This window comes from Vulpes vulpes, chromosome 12 (genome assembly GCF_048418805.1).
Source record: "Vulpes vulpes isolate BD-2025 chromosome 12, VulVul3, whole genome shotgun sequence".
Lineage (NCBI taxonomy): Eukaryota > Metazoa > Chordata > Mammalia > Carnivora > Canidae > Vulpes > Vulpes vulpes.
In genome coordinates this window covers 81,805,786-81,825,608 of record NC_132791.1, presented here as the reverse complement: position 1 = coordinate 81,825,608, position 19,823 = coordinate 81,805,786, and the positions used below count along the sequence as shown (strand labels likewise).

Genomic DNA, 19,823 nt, shown 5'->3' with positions numbered 1-19,823 from the left:
TCCAAAGAGCATTTGTCTTTTTGTAACTGGCTAATTTCATTTAGTATGTTGTCTACTCATACATACAAAACTCATACATATTGTAGCATATTGTAGACTTTTCTTTCTTTCAAAGGGTGAATAATAGTCAAGTATATTTTCCTTATCCATTTATCTGTCAATGGACACTAGGGTTGATTCCATGTTTTATCTATTGTAAGTAATGCTGCTGCTATGAATACACGTGTATAAATATCTCTTTGAGACCTGCTTTCAGTTCTTTGGGGTATATACTTAGAAGTAGAATTAATGGTAAATTCTGTTTTTTAGTTTCTTAAGAAACTGCCATACTGTTTTCCACAGTGGCTGCACCATTATACATTACCACCAACAGTTCACAAGGGTTCCAATTTCTCTGTATATTTGCCAACACTTACTATTTCCTGGTTTTTTTTTTTTTTTTTTTTTTTTTGATAGCCATCCTAATGGGTGTAAGATGATACTTTATTGTAGTTTTGATTTGTATTTCCCTAATGATTAGTCATGTGGAGTATCTCTTCATGTGTCCAGTAAGGACATTTGTGTATCTTTGGAGAAATGTCTGTTCAAGTCCTTCGCCCATTTTTGAAATGGGTTGTTGGTTTTGTTGTTGAGTTTTAGGAGTTCTCTGTAATTCTATTAATCTCTTATCAGATATATGGGTTGTAGTTTTTTTGTTTTTTGTTTTTGATTCTATGCGTTGCCTTTTTACTCTGTTGATTGTGTCTTTGCAGAAAAAAAACTTTATTTTTTCTTAAATCAGAAGAATTTTCTGTCTTTTCTCTTGTTGCCTGTGTATTTGGTGTCCTATCCAAGAAATTATTGCCAAATCCAAGGTCTTGAAGCTTTTATTTTTTGTTTTCTTTTAAAAGTTTCATTGTTTTAGGTCTCACATTTAGCTTTTTGATGCTTATGTAAGTTAATTTTTTCATATGGTCTTAGGAAAGGGTCCAACTTCGTTATTTTGCATGTGCATATCCAGTTTTCTCCAGACCATTTGTTGAAAAGATTGTCCTTATCGAATGGCTTTGGAACCCTTGAGAAAATCATTTGACCATATATGTTTAGGTTTATTTCTGGTTTCTTCATTTTATTCCACTGGCCTGCATGTTTGTGTTATGTCAATTACCAAACTAAAGAGTTTTGTAGTAAGTTTTGAAATCAGTAGTGTGAACCCTTTAGTTTTATTCTTTTCAATATTATTTTGGCTATTTGATGTCCCTTGAGATTACATTTGAATTTTAGGATTTTTTTCCCCCCTGCAAAAAATATCATTGGGATTTTATAGGGATTGCATTGAATCTGTATACCACTCTTTCAGTTTCTTTCAGCAATGTTTTGCAGTTTTTATAGTACAAATCTTTCATTTTGATTAAGATAATTCCTAAATATTTTATTCTTTCTGATGTGGTTGTAAATGAAGTTGTTTTTGTATTTCCTTTAAAGATTTTTCATCTTTTGGGCAGCCCGGGTGGCTCAGCAGTTTAGCGCCGCCTTCAGCCCTGGGCATGATCCTGGAGACTCGGGATCGAGTACTGCATCGGGCTCCCTGCCCTGCTTCTCCCTCTGCCTGTGTCTCTGCCTCTCTCTCTCTGTCATGAATATATAAATAAAATAAAAAAAAAAGATTTTTCAGCATTCATGTATAGAAATCCAACTGATTTTTGTATATTGACTCTGTATCCTGATACTTTGCTGGATTCATTTATTCTAACAGTGTGTGTGTGGGGGGGGGGGAGGTTTTAAGATTTTCTATGTAGAAGATCATGTCATCTGTAAACAGATAACTTTACATCTTCCTTCCCAATTTGGATGTCTTTTGCTTCTTTCACTTGCCTAATTGCTCAGGCTAGAACTTCCAGAGCTATGTTGAATAGAAGTGGCAAAATTGAGCATCCTTGTCTTGTTCCTGACTGTAAAGGGAATGTTTTCAGTTGTTTATCTTGAGTGTGTTGTTCATTGTGAGGTTTTCACATGCAGCTTTTATTGTGCTCAGGAAGTTTTCTTCTAATCCTGGTTTATTGATTGTTTTCATCAAGGAAATATTTTGTCAAATGCTTTTTTCTGCGTCGACTGAGATGATCGTGTGTTATTTTTTCTCCTTAATTCTGTCGCTATGGCATATTATGTAGATTGACTTTTTTTTTAAGATTTTATTTGAGAGAGAGACCATGCATGCCAGAGAGCACCAGTGGAGGAAGGGTGAGCTGGGAGGAAGAAGCAGGATCCCTGCTGAGCAGGGAGCCTGACTTAGGGGTTCCATCCTAGGACCCTGAGATCATGACCTGAGTGGAAGGCAGACAATTAACTGACTGAGCCACTCAGGTGCCCCTACATGGATTGATGTTTGTTGGTTGAACTATCCTTACATTCCAAGAATAAATCCCACTTGATGATAATGTATAATCCTCTTAATATGCTAATGAGTTCTGTTTGCTAGTATTTTGTTGAGGATTTTTGTATCCATGTTCACAAGGGATATTGGTCTGTAGATTTTCTTGTGGGGTCATTGTCTGGCTTTAATATTAAGGTAATGCTGCCCTTATAGAATAAGTTAGGAAATGTTCCTTTGTCTTCAGTGTCTTGGAAAAGTTTGAGAAGAGTTGGTATTGCTTCTTTAAGTGTTAGATAGAATTCACCAGGGAAGCCATCAGGTTCCCAGCTTTTCTTTGTTAAAGAAATAAATAAAATATTTGTTTATAAATAAATAAAATTTTTTTAAAAAATAAATAAAGTGGGTCTCTTGTGGACACCATATGTGCATCATGTGGTTTTTATCCATTCTACCAATCTCTGTCTTTTAATTGGAGAGTTTAACTCATTTGCAATGACTGATGAGGAGGGACTGATAAGGAGGTCTTTGCTCTGTTTGTTTCCTGTATGTCTTATAAAGCTTTTGCCCCTAATTTACTGCATTATTGTTTTCCTTTAGTTTGAGTGATTTTTTTATTGTGAAAGTTTTAAGTAACTTTCTTACTTCCTTTTGCTTATATTTTGTAGCTATTTTCATTATGATGGGGATTACATGGGGATTACAACTAACATTCTAAGGTTTTTTTAAAAAATAATTTATTAATTTATATTTTTAAAAGATTTTATTTATTTATTCATGAGAGACACACACACAGAGAGAGAGAGAGAGAGGCAGAGACACAGGCAGAGGGAGAAGCAGGCTCTATGCAGAGAGCCCAATGTGGGGCTCAATCCGAGACTCCAGGATCACGCCCTAAGCCAAAGGCAAATGCTCAACACTGAGCCACCCAGGCATCCCACATTTTAATGTTTTATCACTAATCTGAACATATACCAGCTTAATGTCAAAAATTGTACTCCTTTACAGCTCCATCCGCATGTTTTTTGGTTGTCGAGGCTGAATTCCTCTAGTGAATTTTTCATTTTACTTATTGTACTTTTTAGCTCCAGAATTTCTTTTTCTTAATAATTTCTGTTCTTTTATTTCCATTTTTTTCCATCCATTGTTCTCTTGATTTTTGCAAATTTTTTGTTCTTCGAATATTTGTAAGAGTTGTTTTAAAGTCTTTGTCTAGTATATCCACCATAGGTCATTTTTGGGGACCATCTCTGTTGACTTCTTTTTTTTTCCTTTGAATGGGCCATACTTTCTGTTTCTTTGTATGCCTTGTGATTTTTTTTTTCCAACATCTGACATTTGAATCTAATAATGTGATAACTTTGGGAATCAGATTCTCCCCCTTCATAGGTTTTGCTGGTTTTTGTTATTGTTTATTTTTAAATTATTGTATGCTTTGTTTGCAGCGAGGATCAGCCTGAGCTATGGACTTAAGATCTTCTCAGGTCTTTTCCGATCCTTTCTCTGGACATGTGTGGTCACTTTTTAATTTTGCTTATATGTGCAGTTGTTTTTGAGTGTCCTAAAATCTTTAATGTCTGGCTCCCCAAAGGGAAAAAAGTGAAAAATGAAAGGATAAAGAGAGATGCGTGCCCTTTAAATCTTCTGACAGTAACTTTAGCTAGAGAGGTAGAGACTTTTAACAATGTGGGGGAGGTGCAACAATGACTGTCACCTCCTTATCTTGAGTCTCTGTGATAAGAAGCAGCAATCAGAGCATAATTCCTGATATTTTGAGGTCAAGGTCGTTTTTGCCCACACTAACATCCACATGCTATTTGTAACTTATCTATCAGATAAGATAGATTCATCTCTGCAGACTCCTATTTGTAACTTATCTATCAGATAAGATAGATTCATCTCTGCAGACTCCTCAGAGCTCAACTGGAAAAGTCTGCGACTCCTGATCTCAGGGTCATGTGTTCAAGCCCCACATTGGGTGTAGAGTTTACTTTAAAAAAAAAGATAGGGGGTGCCTGGGTGGTTCAGCCAGTTAAGTGTCTGTCTTCTGCTCAAGTCATGATCTGAGGGTCCTGGGATCAAGCGCTGCATCTGGGTATCTAATGGAGGTAGGATAAAAGAAAATGTAGCTGCAGTATAAGTAGGAGAAAGTTTAGCTGCTACTAAGTTTCCCCCTTTCCTAACAGTTGAAGAAAGACAGTAATTATTAGAATATGATTTTAGAGTTGAGGACAGAAGGTGGGAGTCAGGAATGCTGGTGTAGAGATTCATTTTAGATTGGAAGGAAGCTTAAATAATTTCAGGTTTTGTAACTATATTTTGTTAGTTTTTAAGGATGTCATTTTCCTTTGCTTGTTCAAGATTTTGATCTTGATAAACAGGTATTAGATTATCATTTGAAGATCTAATCAGATCCTGCTGATTAAAGTATCTCTTACATTTGTTTAAAAGATCAAAAGGTTTGTAATTTCCCTGGAAATACTTTTAAAACCGAGATGAGGGCTCACAATAAGCTGTATTTCACAGCCAAGTCTGGCACAACCTACTGTGTGTGAACCTTTTGTTTCCTGAGCTTTTTGATTTGTTTGTTTGCTTCATTCTACTTCAATATGGAAAAATATGTCTGGCCCATAGCATGATTTTTCTAAGGTTTAAGCTCTGTAAAAGGATTATTGTTTTGTAAAGTTGAAGCCTTGAGGAGTATTGTACTTTGCCAATTGATTAAAAGTAAATAAGAATTAAATTATGTGAATGAAACAGAATATGCTAATGCTTTAATGTCTGAGTCCAAATAGTTTTTGCATATTTAAATTTATTTGTAACCCTAAGAAGCAGAGAGAAACAGAATTCTGAGTCACATAGGCTTTTTTCCTCCCCCATAAAAACAAATGATCAGTGTTGGTGAATTTTTAAAAGTATAACTCTGATTTTTAAATTATTTCAGAACCTGTGATATTTAAAGATGCTCTTTAAAAGAAAAAAAAACAGTATATTAAAACTTTTAGTTTTCATTTGCTTTATGTAATTTAGGTATTAAATTTGACATTTTGTTATGTATTTGAGCCCTTTGAAATATTTTAATTTGTGAAAATTGTTATTTCATCTCTTTGGTTTCTGTAACTTAAAAATATTCTGATGCAATACTCTTTAAAACCTAAGAGTTATACTGCTAAATTGAGCGCCTAACCTGTCTTGCCTTTGAGGTGTTTCCTTCCTTCTTGGCCCATGGCCATAAGACTTGCCATACACAGATCAGTAGGTGTGGTGTGCTGGCTTTATTATTCTATCAGGACAGTGGAGGTTTCTTCAGGATTTCCCATCTTCCTTGGAGTTCCACAGGCATCTCTTTTTGTTTCTGGCTTGCTGCAGTCAACCTTCAAAGATCTTTTGTTTTGTGTCGGTTGAAGAAATTGGCTTGGTGTTCTTATTCTTAGACAATTATTTAATTGTTTACATATAACTGCAAGTAACCGGTAAAGGTTTCTATGATGAACTCCTTTATTTTATTGGAAGCTGGTCATGTCGAAATGATTGGTCATTATAATTCCTAGTGATTGAGAAAATTGTTTTTAACCCAAATATCATAAAAAAACTCATTCTTTTTATTCATATTTTTCCTGTGTATTAAAATATACCTCTCTTTTTTTAAATATAAGGCATAGCAAATTTAATACCTGATATAGTACTTTTATAACATGCTTGAAGAAATAAGCTTTATAGAAATTTTCACTTTCTCAAAATAAAATATTGTTTTGATAACTGCAGATCAGGATGAGTCTGTCTTATACAAAAAATAGTTTAGGACTTAAAAAACATATCACATCAGCAACCCTAATTAACCCCAGGGGAGCAGTTTAGTGAAGAATATTTTGAATTCTTAATGTAATATTTATACTTACTGGCTTATTTTGATTATTATAAATGTTTCCGAATATCACCTTGCTTTATTAAGATGTTTTAGTGAATTTTCATGAGTGACTTTTCCATGGGGGATACATTTCCATCTTTATTAAGTGAGCCAGTAGGAAAATATGATTTAGTTTCCACAGTTGATTTAAGCCAACCTAGCGGCAACACATCTGCTCCATAAAGTTAGGTACACCTGGAACATGATAATGCATAATTATTTCCTTACAGATTTGTTTAGAACAGTCACATTAAACAACCAGTGGCCAACACTTATAATCACTTACTAGGTATAGACGCTCTTCTAAGTACTTTACATGTGTTAATTCATTCATGTTATAAATGTTTAAAATACGTTTCCCTTTTCTTCTCCTGTTTTCCTTCACCTTCAGGCTGGTGTCCCTTAACACGTTACTTTTAAGAAATAGCCCAAGTCAGAAATAGTAGTAGTTTTTATTATGATTGTCCACATAATTTATGGAGCTCTACATTAGTTACAGGAATAAAAGAGAGAGGTCAGTCAGGAGACTTGAAGTAGTTTCAGGAGATGATGAGAGCAGATTCTTTGCAAGAGCGCTGATTTGCCCAGAGTGAATGCCCATTATAAGGGGATATCACAGGCGACGGAATGGTAGGGCTCGCTTCATTGAATGTTACCATGGTGCCGCTTGAGAAGCACTGAGAGAACCTGAGCAGTAGAATTCATGACGTGACTTATCAAATGAGATTACACATTTTGCCCCAGAGCCAGCAGGAAGATGAAAAATGAAATTTGTACACAGATAACTGATTTGGGCTAGGGAATAGAAAAGAAGCTTTAGTCTTAGATTTCCAAGAAATTAAAGAGAGAAGCACATGTTTTAGACAACTAAGTTCTTATACAGGGTGATAAGTACTGGCCGTAACTTTGAATACATATGTTACTTGTATCTCATGTCAGATAATTGACTATTTTACTATTTGCACCTGTATGTAGCTAGGATGTTTGACACATATTTGTTCTAGGGAGTCAGATTGGTATGGAAACAGCATGGAGTTTGAAATTTGGTAGGCCTAAATTTGAATCTCAGCTATTGGATGTCTTGAGTTAGCTACTTACTAGACTTACCCCCCCTCCTCCCCCTGTTTACTGAGATATAATTGACATGTAACTATGTATAAGTTCAAAGTATACAACATGATTATTTGATGTGTGTCTGTATTTTGGAATGCTTGCCACATTAAGTTTAGTTAACTTTACTACACATGGGTAACATTTTTTTCTTGTGAGAAATTTTAAGATCTAGGTCTCAGAAAGTTTCAAATGTAAGATACAATATTGACAGTTATCATCACCATGCTGTACATTGCATCCCCGGAACTTAATTATCTTATAACTATAACTTTATACCTTTAGATTACCTTCACTCATTTCCTACCCCCACTTCCCATTTCTGGCAGCCACCAGTCTCATCTCTGTTTCTGAGTTTATTTGTAGATTCCACCTATAAATGAGGTCACACACTATTTGTGCTTCTCTGTTTGACTTATTTCATGTAGCATGTAAAACCCTCAGTGTTCATCTATGTTGTTGGAAATGGCAGGATTTCCTTCCTTTTTACAGCTGAATGACATTACATTGTGTATGAATACACACACCACTTGTTTTAGTCACTTATTTATCTGTTGGAGAAACTTCAGTTGTTTCCATGTCTTGGTTATTGTAAATAAAGCAATGACAACAAAGATGCAAATATGTGAGATAGTGATTCCCTTTCCTTTGGATATATACTCAAGTGGAATTGTTGAATCAGATGCTTGTATTTTTAACTTTTTGAGGAACCTCCATACTGTTTTTTATTGTGGCTGCACCAGTTTACATCCCCACCCACAGTGTCCAAATGTTTCCTTTCTTTTCTTTATATCCCTGCCAACACTTATCTTTTGTCTTTTTGATGATAGCCTTTCTAACAGGTGTGAAGTGCTATCTCATTGTAGTTCTGATTTACATTTCCTTGATGACTGGTTATGTTGAGCCCCTTTTCATGGACCTGTTGGCCATTTTGGCCATTTTAAATTAGATTTGTTTGTTTTCACTGTTGAGTTCCTTATATATTTTGGATATAAAGCCCTTAATTGGATATTAGAAATTTCTTATGTAATAATCAAATATTTGAATCACTTAATATATTACTAATTAGATGTGTGATTTGAAAATATTTTCTTCCAGTCCGTAGGCTGCCTTTTCATTTTGTTGATCACTCCTTTTGCCATGCAGAAGCTTTTTAGTTTGATGTAGTCCTACTTGTTTATTTTTGATTTTGTTGCTGTGCTTTAGGTGTCACATCTGAAAAATCATTGCTAAGACCCATGCCAAGGATGTTTCTTCCTTGATTTTCTTCTATAGCTTTTACAGGCTTTGGTCTTACATATGAATCTTTAATCTATTTCACATTAATTCTTGCAAGTGGTATAAGACAATAGTCCAGTTTCATTCTTTTGCAAGAGAACATCTAGTTTTCTGGCAACATTTACTGAGTTGAATTTCTTTTTTTCCACTGCAGGTTCTTGGCTTTCTCTCCATTGAATTTTCTTGCCTCCTTTGTCAAGTATTAGTTGAGTGTATGTGCATAAGTTTATTTCTGGGCTCTTAATTCTCTTCCATTTGTCTATTTGTCTGTTTTTATGCTGCTACAGTACTGTTTTGATCACTGTAACTTTGTAATATTGAGTGAAATCAGGAAATGTGATGCTTCCTAGCTGTGTTCTTCTTTCTCAGGACTGTTTTGGCTATTATTAAGAGTCTTTTGTAGTTCTAGACAAATTATAAGATTGTTTTCTCGGTTTCTGTAAAAAATGCCATTGGAATCTTGATAGGGATTGCATTGAGTCTTTAGACATCTTTGAGTAGTATGGACATTTTAACAGTATTAAATCTTCCAATCCATGAGCGTGGAATATTTCTCCAATTATTTGTATCTTCTTCAGTTTCTTTTATCATTGTCTTATTATTTTCAGCATTTTTTTTTTATTACTTCCTTGGTTAAATTTGTTCCTATATAATTGTTTTTGGTGTTATTATAAATAAGATTTTTTTCTTTATTTCTTTTTCAGATAAAGTGTTAGTGATAGAAATGTTACTTTTTTTGTATGTTAATTGGGTATCATTTAACTTTACTGAATTTATTGATTAGATGGAACAGGTTTTTGGTGGAGTTTTTAGGATTTTTTTTTATGTATAAGATCATATCACCTACAAATATGATTTTACCCTTTCCTCTTTAATTGAGACGCCTTTTATTTCTTTTTCTTGCCTAATTACTCTGCTAAGAATTACATAACTGTGTTGAATAGGAATGGGAAGAGTGGATACCTTTGTCTTGTTTTTGACCTTGGAGGAAAAGCTTTGACCCATTTACCATTGAGTATGTTAGCTGTGGGTTTGTCATGTATGGTCTTTTGTCTTGTAGTATAGTATTCTATACCCAGTTTGTTGAGAGTTCTTATTGTGACTGGATGTTGAATTTTGTCATATAGTTTTTCTGCATCCGTTGAGATAAACATATGATTTAATCCTTAATTCTGTGAATGTGTTGTATCAGAGTTCTTCATTTTTGTGTGTTGAACCATCCTTGTTACTGAGGGATGAATTCCAGTTGATCATGGTGTGTGATTCTTTTAGTATGCTGTTGAATTTGGTTTGCTATTATTCTGTTGAGATTTTTTTGCATCTGTATTCATGATGGATATTCACGTGTAGTATTCTTTTCTTAAAATGTTCTTATCTGGCTTTGATATCAGGATAATATTGACCTTATAAAGTGAATTTTATTTTTTATTTTATTTTTTAAATTTTTTTAATTTTATTTATTTATGATAGGCACACAGTGAGAGAGAGAGAGGCAGAGACATAGGCAGAGGGAGAAGCAGGCTCCATGCACCGGGAGCCTGACGTGGGATTCGATCCCGAGTCTCCAGGATCGCGCCCTGGGCCAAAGGCAGGCGCCACACCGCTGCGCCACCCAGGGATCCCTAAAGTGAATTTTAGAGTGTTCCTTCCTCTACTGCTTTTTGGAAGAGTTTGAACAGGATTGGTATTCGTTCTTTTTTTAAATGTTTTATAAAATTCACCACTGATGAAACCATCTAGTCCTGTGCTTTTCTATGGTGGGATATGATCCAGTCTCTTAACTCATTATTGATCTATTCAGATTTTCTATTTCTTAAGACTTAACCTATGTAGGTTGTAAGTTTCCGTGAATTGGTGCATTTCTTTTAGATTGTCCATTTCTTCTAGATTTCTTCTAGATTGAACTATATGGTATATAGTTTTTCATACTAGTATCTTATCTCTCATATTTCTGTGGTATCAATTGATTATCAGATGTTTTTGAAGTAATTCTTCATCTGTAAAATGGGGATGGTAACAATGAACTCTAGAAGGATGAATGAGAATATAAAACATCCAGAAAAGGGTCTGATACTCAATCAAGGCTAAACAAAAGTGAGTTACTGTCCCATGGAGAGGTCAGCAACAGTTTTCTCTTTTTCATTCTTATGGGATGAATGGAAACTGAAAAAAAGAAGACCTATAACAACTGAGAGACTAGAATTTGTGCTTATAAGAGAGAGGCCACAATCTATGTTTTATCTTAAAAAAAAAGGAAATTGCTTAGGAAGAAAAGAATGTTAGTTATTTAAATTATGTGGTTGGAAAAACAGTAAAAAAAAAATCAATTCAGAATATATGTATTACTTAAGAGTGCCATGCAAAAATAATCAGAAATTAAGCATTGTATACTTGGCCGCAGAGTACAGTGATTCATATGTATCTCATAGTCAGATATTAACAAAATTATACATTGGTCAGGTTCAATTATTAAAAGTTAATTTATTTCTCATTTTGAAATTTTAAAGCATTTGTGTAATGATGGTGTTTTAAAACCTTGCTGCTTATTATAGCATTTGAATGTATAAAATCTATTTTTTATTTTTCAAAACTAATGTCATTCTCCTTGTTTACTTTTTCTAATATAATCCTAGGGAGTATTCATTAGACTTATTTTAATATATATATATTTTTTTGATTTTAGGAGTGAAAAATGTTAATCTGAAAATTTCTAAGGGTGTGTTTTTTTTAATAAGAATGCTGTGTTACCTATTTATTATCATTTCTAAATAATACAGTATACCTAAGCAACATTAAATTTCTATTTTTACAATGGCCAAGCAATGTCAAATGGTTTAAAAAAACGTAGATCTCGAATTTCTTTTGATTAATCATTGTAAGCTTATAAACTTTATTCCTTACTGATATGATCATTTGAAGATAATACTGTATGATTTGTGTAATCATTTTTGAGTGGTTGAAACTTAAAAGAATTGCGAATGTAAATTTCTGTGCTGGGTGGAAATAAAATTATCAAGTATGGTAGATACTGTTTTTTAAATATTTCTCCTATAAAGTGCCACATTTTACTAAAATAACATCTTATTGTATGTTTTAGGCCTTTTTCCATGTTAAGTGTGTACTATCTCTTTTAAAAATTTGAGCTTTGTTTATTATTATCATTTGAACAGGTGTCTCAATGCATGTACCTACTGCAAAACTAAACATGCCAGAGGAAATTTGGCCAGTTACCCAATTGATGAACTAGTAGAAAGAGCCAAACAGTCTTTTCAAGGTAAGAGTTCTAGAATCATGTGTGATTTTAGTCTTCCTAATAAATCATAATAGTCTTCTAAACACATTTCACTTTAGATACATGCTCCTTTAACTTTCTGAAGAGTTTACAAATATTTCAGCTCATACAGTAGAAATGTTATCAGATTCAGTCAGCCATGTTGTAGTATTCACATTACTCTTCTTTTACCATTCTTCCATTTACTTATGATGTATTTTGAACTTATCACCCATTTCTTTTCATATAAAAGATAAAATATAAAAATGAAATCCATGGCTGTCTGATGTGTGGTAAGACTTTTGTGGACTGAGGGGAATACTTTTTAAGACTTCTATCTCTTTCTTTGGTAATTTTTGGACTTGGAATGTAGAATGAATAAGTGTTTCCAGGAGTCTTAAAAAAGGCAGATTTTACTCTCAGTCAGAAAAGATCAAACCCTCTTTATCTGTAGAACTTTGGACCAGCAAACAGTGGTGCTGGTAGAGAGTACTAATGAGGATGATTCTTTGTGTGGGTAGCCAGCTACTTTTGAATCATCGCTTGCTGGAAAACATGATTTGTATAGGTATTTCTCAGTATATGGTAAGACTTATCTTTAACATGAGTCACAGTTGTGTTGACACATAACGGCTTAAACCATAAACTTCCTCTTTTGTCTTTGTTTATAATGTGTGTATAACATTAGTGTGTCTTTATACCCAACATGATATAATCTATTGTCTCATAATCTTGTGAGTTAATAGTTATTGGCAATGTACCTCTCTTAGCAAGGAGCTTGAAGTGCTATTTCAGTACTTGACACCCTGAGAGTGCAAGTAGGAGTTCTGAATGTGCCTCTTTAATCTACGTAAAGCTTTCATCAACGTGATTTTGGAATGCTCTTTATAATAGAGAAAAAAGTACCCTTGATTGATTGATTAACACCCCCTGACAATTTCTTTCTGTTTCTTAGTTTAGTCCCTTCATTCACATTTAACTAGTATTGAACAGGAAATAAAAGGCAACTCATTGACTCTTGCCAGTGTTGGGTTTCAGAGTCTAGTAATGATTGAATCCGAAGAACAGTCTGAGCAGTTGCCTTCTGTACAACATGACTACATTAAGGCATGTTCAGAAAGGGCATACATTTACACAGAAACCTCATCTATTTGAAAAAATGATGCCTTTGCTGGCATTCCAAATAAATTCTAAATTTATTTTTCTATATATCTGTCAGAAAATGGGGATATGAAAACTCTAGGATCTATCCACCAAACACTGCAAATTGGTAGGAGTATGAATTAGTTCTTTTGAAGTAATTCTCCCAACATTATGCATTTCTAACCACAGCTAACTATAACTTTTTTAAAAAACTTTTTTTATTTCTTTATGATAGTTACAGAGAGAGAGAGAGAGAGGCAGAGACACAGGCAGAGGGAGAAGCAGGCTCCATGCACCGGGAGCCCGATGTGGGATTCGATCCCGGGTCTCCAGGATCGCGCCCTGGGCCAAAGGCAGGCGCCAAACTGCTGCGCCACCCAGGGATCCCGCTAACTATAACTTTTAAAAATCTTCTCACTTTACCCTGAAAACTTATTTTAAAGATATAAAACTGATACATCACTGGCTAGGAAGTGAACGTAGTCTCTTGGCTCCCTTATATTTATCCTCACCCATAACTTATCCTGACATTTTGATGTGATTGCTTCATGACATAGTATGCACATTTTTTGTATTACATGTGACCTGAGGTAAAAACCAGGAAGGAATAATCACAGTTTTTATAAATGAATCATAGAATTTTTCTAAAGATATCCAACTTAGTTCTCTGGTTTATCTTTAGAAATGCCCTGTGAGCAATATAAGTACAGGGTGTGACTTCTATCAGACTTTGTGTTACTTGACATCATCATGACCAGTGGGTTGGGCCAGTTAATGTTAATATTACAAAGAATATCAGATGTTAGCAGTGATGCAGTGTTTATTCATAGAGAAAGCATTAGAACAGCTTGATTTAGTATTGCTTTCATCATCATGAGTGTGTGTTTGGGGGTGTGTGTATAGGTACATTGCCTTTTTATTCCCAACCATGGAATATAGTCCATGTAACATTTCTATTTTCTTGTTATCTATATGTGAGAGCTGAAACTGAATGCTTTTTTGGACTGATGAGCTCATCTGATTGATACATGCTACTATTACTAAAATACTGAGGTCAGAACTTCCTAGGCAAGCCAGGGTGGTTAGGAAAACTTTCAGGTCATTAGGTATTTGATGCCCTTTGTCATAGGAGGGTTTGAATTTGAAACAGTGCTCTGCTGCTTATCAGCCACGATGGTCTGAAGAAGTACTTGGCCCCTCCAAGCCATGGTCTCGTTACTGTGACATTTGGCACTGTTTGGTGTTAGAATTTGAGATAACTTACAGGAAGTAATTTGCTGTGTTCTTTTATAAAGAAGACATGTTATGTTACTTAACTGAAGGAATTTAAAGTGAATTCAAAAAGTCTAATTTTTAGTGAGAACATTAGAACATCTGTAACAGACATTAATGACTAGAGTCAAGTGACAGATTTTCTTTTGCTGCTAATTATGTTTTAGGAAAAATGTCTCTATAGATAGGAACTATTTGGTGTGATTGCTACCTTTCATTCTCTTAATTTGAGAAAAGCAAATGCACGCTGAAGATGGCCTTAAAATCTTTTTCCACTATAGGAAATACCCGTTGATAATCAAATTTTAAAGGCATCAAGTTAGCTCATTATCTTTTTTTTCTGTCAAAGACATTTGGTTATTTCTGATCTTATAGATTTTCTGTATGTGAGCTTTAAAATTGTGAAGAATAATTATGAAGGTAAATATAACAGAAGAAATTCTCTGTGATCTCTATGACTTTTGCATAATTATTTCTTCAATAATTCAGGTGTTAGGAATATTCTTTGAGCTAGAACCTGGTCAGTTCTGCACAACACCATTATTAAATGGTCCTGTAATTAATAATAAACATTATGGTTCTTTGAGAGACTAAGGTGAAAACTCTAAATATGCTGCCAGTAAATTTTAGTATTATGAAAGCCACTCAGCCGGTAGACATGAAATTTGCCATCCTGCAAAGTACATTTCCTTTCTTTCTCTTCAAATTTTTGATGACTATGCATCAGAAATACTAAATGATTTTTAAAAACACTGAACCACTTGTAGAATGGGGTTCGAACCCAGATTGCCTGTCATATGATACGATAAGAGCACAATTTCTTTCTGAATAGCGTATTTATGAAACATTTTATATTCATAAAAATTTATTTCTTAGTAGTATAATGAATGAGGAGACTAAGGGCTGACCCAAAGTCAAGGGAGCATTCAGAAGAAATTCTGAAATAATCACGAAATCATTCTGAATGTACAGTGGATTCCCAAAGCACTAAAAATATACTGACTATACATTCAGCTGCCAAAAAGTGAGAAAGAGAGCTCATTAAATTTTGAATGGATAACATTAAAGTCAAAATTATTTATATTTTTATATAGAAACTTTAGGTTACCTTTTACAAAAAAATATATTTGTATTTAGTTGGTTTCCTAACTTTTTTCTTTTTTTTCCCCTCAACCTGGTCCCCTTGACATTTTCACCTTTTCAACATGTTTATCATTTTTTTTTTAAGATTTTATTTATTTATTCATGAGAAACACACACAGAGAGAGAAGGAGAGACACAGGTAGAGGGAGAAGCAGGCTCCATGCAAGGAGCCTGATGTGGAACTCGATCCGGGATCTCCTGGATCACGCCCCGAGCCAAAGGTGGCACTAAACCGCTGAGTCCCCCAGGCTGCCCTCCATGTTTATCATTTTTTTGGCCAGTTCTGAATATAAGATTTATCATAACTTGAGCTTCTCCTTTCATTGTTGTAACAGACCGTGGGGAAGCATTCCCCCTTAACCTCCTCACCTCTGCTGAGGTTTAGGTTTTAAAAATTCCTGGGCATCGCGGTGTTTGAGGACTGGGGTTTGACATGGTTTCATTTTAGATATCTAGAAAAACATGTCAAGCTGTGACCAGGACTTTGTTGGGGCCAGAATGAATTTACAAGCTAGTGTTTTCTAGGATATTTGTATTGATTTTTCTCTAGCAGCTAATCAATCAGTTTCAGTTGTATAAGTGATGGAGCAAACCTTTTTAAGTGTGCTGGGTGAGTGGTGTGGAAACAACACCTTTCAGTGCTGTCTCTGGAATCAAAATGTAGAGATGATGGATGAGCTGTTTTATAGCGATTGTGTGCTTTTTTAGATCTCATTTGTGTGTTGCTACTTTTTCTCTCCCTCATAAATGTAAAAAACCCTCACAGGATAAGTGGCATAAACCAGTTATGGAAAGGTAAATAAATTAAGATATATTCAAAGCAGGGAGAAAGTTTCTTGGTTTTGAGTATTAATGTTAAATTTTTTTAAAAAAAATGAATTCTGTTTTATTTGAGATTTGCAAAGATACTATCTTCTGTGTGTAAGATTAACTATGAAATGCAACTGGAAAACATTACCCCTAAACTTTTAGGTAGGAAAGGATATGAGCAGTATTTGATTTTTGGATGTATGAACCTAGATTGTTGAAGTTGATAGTTTATATCAAGCTACATTTGACTCATCAGTTTTAGCAGTGATTGCTATATATTGATTTTGATCTGTGATCAGAAAAGAGACCAATAATTACATCCTGTTAATTTATATGGCAGTTATTCAAATGTCTCTTTGACTCTTATCTTTTCATTTGTGCAGTGTTCACATAAATTTCTTTCTCCTATAGGATTAATAATGTTACATGTTTGTTATACATTGTCAACTTCCAAGGAGGATTTTAGACAGCTTACAGTAAAGGGTTATGCATGTTAACAGACCCTGAAAATAAAAGCTATAAAAAATGTTTATTGTGTTTGCAAAGAGGGAAGATAATTTTACAAACTTGTGAATCCTGGCTCTATAGAAGAATAAAGAAATAACAGTGATACTTACACTTTGATATGAGTGCATAAAAGGAAGTATATAGTTTATAATGAAGTATGTATATGTTTTGAGACTGTAGGCACAAACAAGAATTATTTTCCTAAGAGACATTGAATAATAGAATAAAAATGCTTTTAGCTGGTCATACATAGAAATTCCAGATAGAGTCTCTACACAGCCTCTTCTGCTGATTCTTTAAAAAAAAAAAAGTATTTTTTCAAAAAGAATTTTAATAGGAGAGCTAAATAAATGTGATGTGTCTAATACATATAACTTGATAGGAGGACATGATGCCTAAATAGTCATGTGTCAGATATTTGATTTAAGTAAGCTGAGATTAATCATTTTGATTTCAGAGAAAGCTTCTTATGTCTGTCTTTGGTAAAGCAGAGTAAAATTTATCTGGCCTTTGTTCAGATCTCTGAGTTTCTAAGACAGGGGATCTTTTTCTTTTGTTTTCTTTTTCTTTCCTTTTTTCTTTTCTTTTTAGCAATAAAGGGAATCCTTTCTCAAATGAAGTTTAAAAACTAAAAGTGGAGCCACCATAGTTGAAGTAGAGTTGAGGTCCTGGCCTCAGGACCTTTAGAATCCAGCCTGAATTGGCCAGCTTAGATTAGTATTTCTTTCTAATTAGTATTTCTTTCTTGCACAGGTTTTTCTGCTATCTGCAAATAGAGCATCCCCATGAAATATTCTATAAGCCAGAGTGGCGTAAGGCAAAGAAGCAATTACCGTTAATTTATATGGAAACAATTTTGAGTATTTTTCAGACCCAAAAAACAACCCCTCTTAGGCTTTACTGATACCTTAGAACAGGCACATCTTGCCAGCAGATACACAAAATAAACAGAGCTAAAGCACAGATGCTCACAGACAGGGTTCTGAGCTGTGGTGGCTCAAGGCTGGGAGGATGAGTGTAGTTTCCTGGGAAGGAGCTTGGATGGGCCACTGGAGCTGCTCAGGGTGTGAGCTGCCTCCTGTCAGGGCTTACTGCAAAACAAATGCTAAATGCTGCTTTCACTTCTCGCCCCCCCCCCCTTTTTTTTTTCTAAAAATGAAAATCCTCTTTGGATTTCTTTCAGTTAGCAGAAGATAGGTAATAATAGGTAACAGTGTAGGTCTTTCATAAAAGCAGAGGCCTAACAGGAACTTAAGAACAACGGGAGACACCTATATTCCTTAATATCCCAGTCCAGTGGGAGATACCTGTGTTCCTTAATACACCTTAATGCAGATACCTGTACTCCTTAATGCACCTTAGTAACATAGCAGACATTTTCTTGAAAATGGCCCTTCTTGAAAGGGCTGGGCAAGTAAGGTTTTTTAGGCTTGGTGGACCTTAAGGCCTCTGTTGCAGCAGTTTATGCCCTGGTAGCGTGAAAGCAAACGTAGACAATGCATAAATGAATGGATGTGGCTGTGTTTCATTAAAGCTGTATTTGTAACAGGATGAAAGAGTTCGTTGGTCAACTTTGGGGAAAGCTAACAAAATTAGAGAAGACTCTCTATGGCAGAATTTCCTGTTATTTGCAGCATGCTAATATAGGTCATCAATCTGCCAGAGAAGGACATGGTCTTTAGGGCCTAATGTTTATCTAGAATACATCGGTGTTTCTCAGTCTGGCTGTTCATTGTAGTCACTTGGTGGTTATAAAACCCAAACCAGACTTATGTCTGTGTCCCGTTCCTGACAGTTGCACCACATTTTTGGTGGACAGGGAGCCCTGCACTTTGTAATATACACGGGAGTCTGATGTATAGCCGGAGCTGAGAACTAGAGTTGAGAACTGCTAGTTAAGAGAATTTTTGGTTGAAGCTGTAAAATGAACCAAGCCTCTCCACATCAGGTGAGAGGGATCTTGAAGAGGAAACTCTGGTCCTTTAGTAAGGAATGAGCTGACTTAGGGAAGTGGGCGGGACAACACAAGTGTTGTCAATTTGCAGACATCACCCTGAGAGTCAACTGATGGTTTCAGAATGCAAAGGTGCTTATGTAAGTCAAAAGGGGCAATGATTTTTGTTATGCCCAAGGTATCACAAAAGGGTCAGCTGACATTTACTAAGTATTTACTGTTCTGTCCGGGAACTGAAAAGATGAAAAAAACAACACATGGTTCTTGTCATTAAGGAGCTCCTCCTACTTTAGAAGGACAGGATAGCAAGTTGGGCTAATGAAAACTAACGTACCCAGAACCAGGAAGCAGATAACAAAAGTCACTGAGCCTTTAACATGTACAAGCACCTGGATTTCCAAAAAAAATCCACAAATCCTAGATTTGTGGGGTGGTGTCCACAAATCAATACTACCTGGGTTACGTCTCCACCTTCCCTAATTCTGGGTCCCCTTTACTAACCAAACAGGATTTCTCAGGATCCTTTTCCACAGAGTTGTCACCACTGCCATTGGAATATGCTTAGTATTCTAAGTAGAATCTACCTCCTGTTCTGAATTCTGGGGTTTCTGTGATGCTGGCAGTCTATGAAAGAGAGAAACCAAGCAGTGATTCCTTCACTGAAGTAACTATTGGAACTATATAGCTATTATTTTTCTACTCATTCAATAAATATTGATTGAACATTTGTCAGAAATAGTTCATGTTTTTGATAATAGGCACATGCTTTAGAAAAGTGAGAATAACAATACATTATTACAATCAGCCTTTGATTACTTATGCCAGTAAGATAGGGAGGCCACTGGATAAAGTTTACTGACAGTGGAACAAACAGCTTATCTTTGTTGTAGGAAACAGAGATGCAGTCCTGAGGCTGTTCAAGCAGAACGGCATTTGTTCATAATTCTCTGGATTTTCCTAGTTCACAGTACACATAATCCAGAGCCCAGAAAACTTGGAGCATCTGGAAATACCTTTTTGTATCCATATATAGGAAATCTAGAGTGTCATCAATCCCTTACTGTTATTGAGGAGCTGT

General features: G+C 34.9%; 1 protein-coding gene across 11 annotated transcripts in view; it reads left to right on the top strand.

The window, feature by feature from the left end:
• The window catches only part of CDKAL1 (CDKAL1 threonylcarbamoyladenosine tRNA methylthiotransferase), a 641,987-nt gene that overhangs the window by 284,121 nt on the left and 338,043 nt on the right, over positions 1-19,823 (top strand). For all 11 annotated transcript variants that reach the window (XM_072729035.1, XM_025999312.2, XM_025999311.2 and 8 more), the window contains one exon: positions 11,816-11,919. In XM_072729035.1, the coding sequence (XP_072585136.1) occupies positions 11,816-11,919 (104 nt within the window). The remainder of the gene's footprint in view (positions 1-11,815; positions 11,920-19,823) is intronic.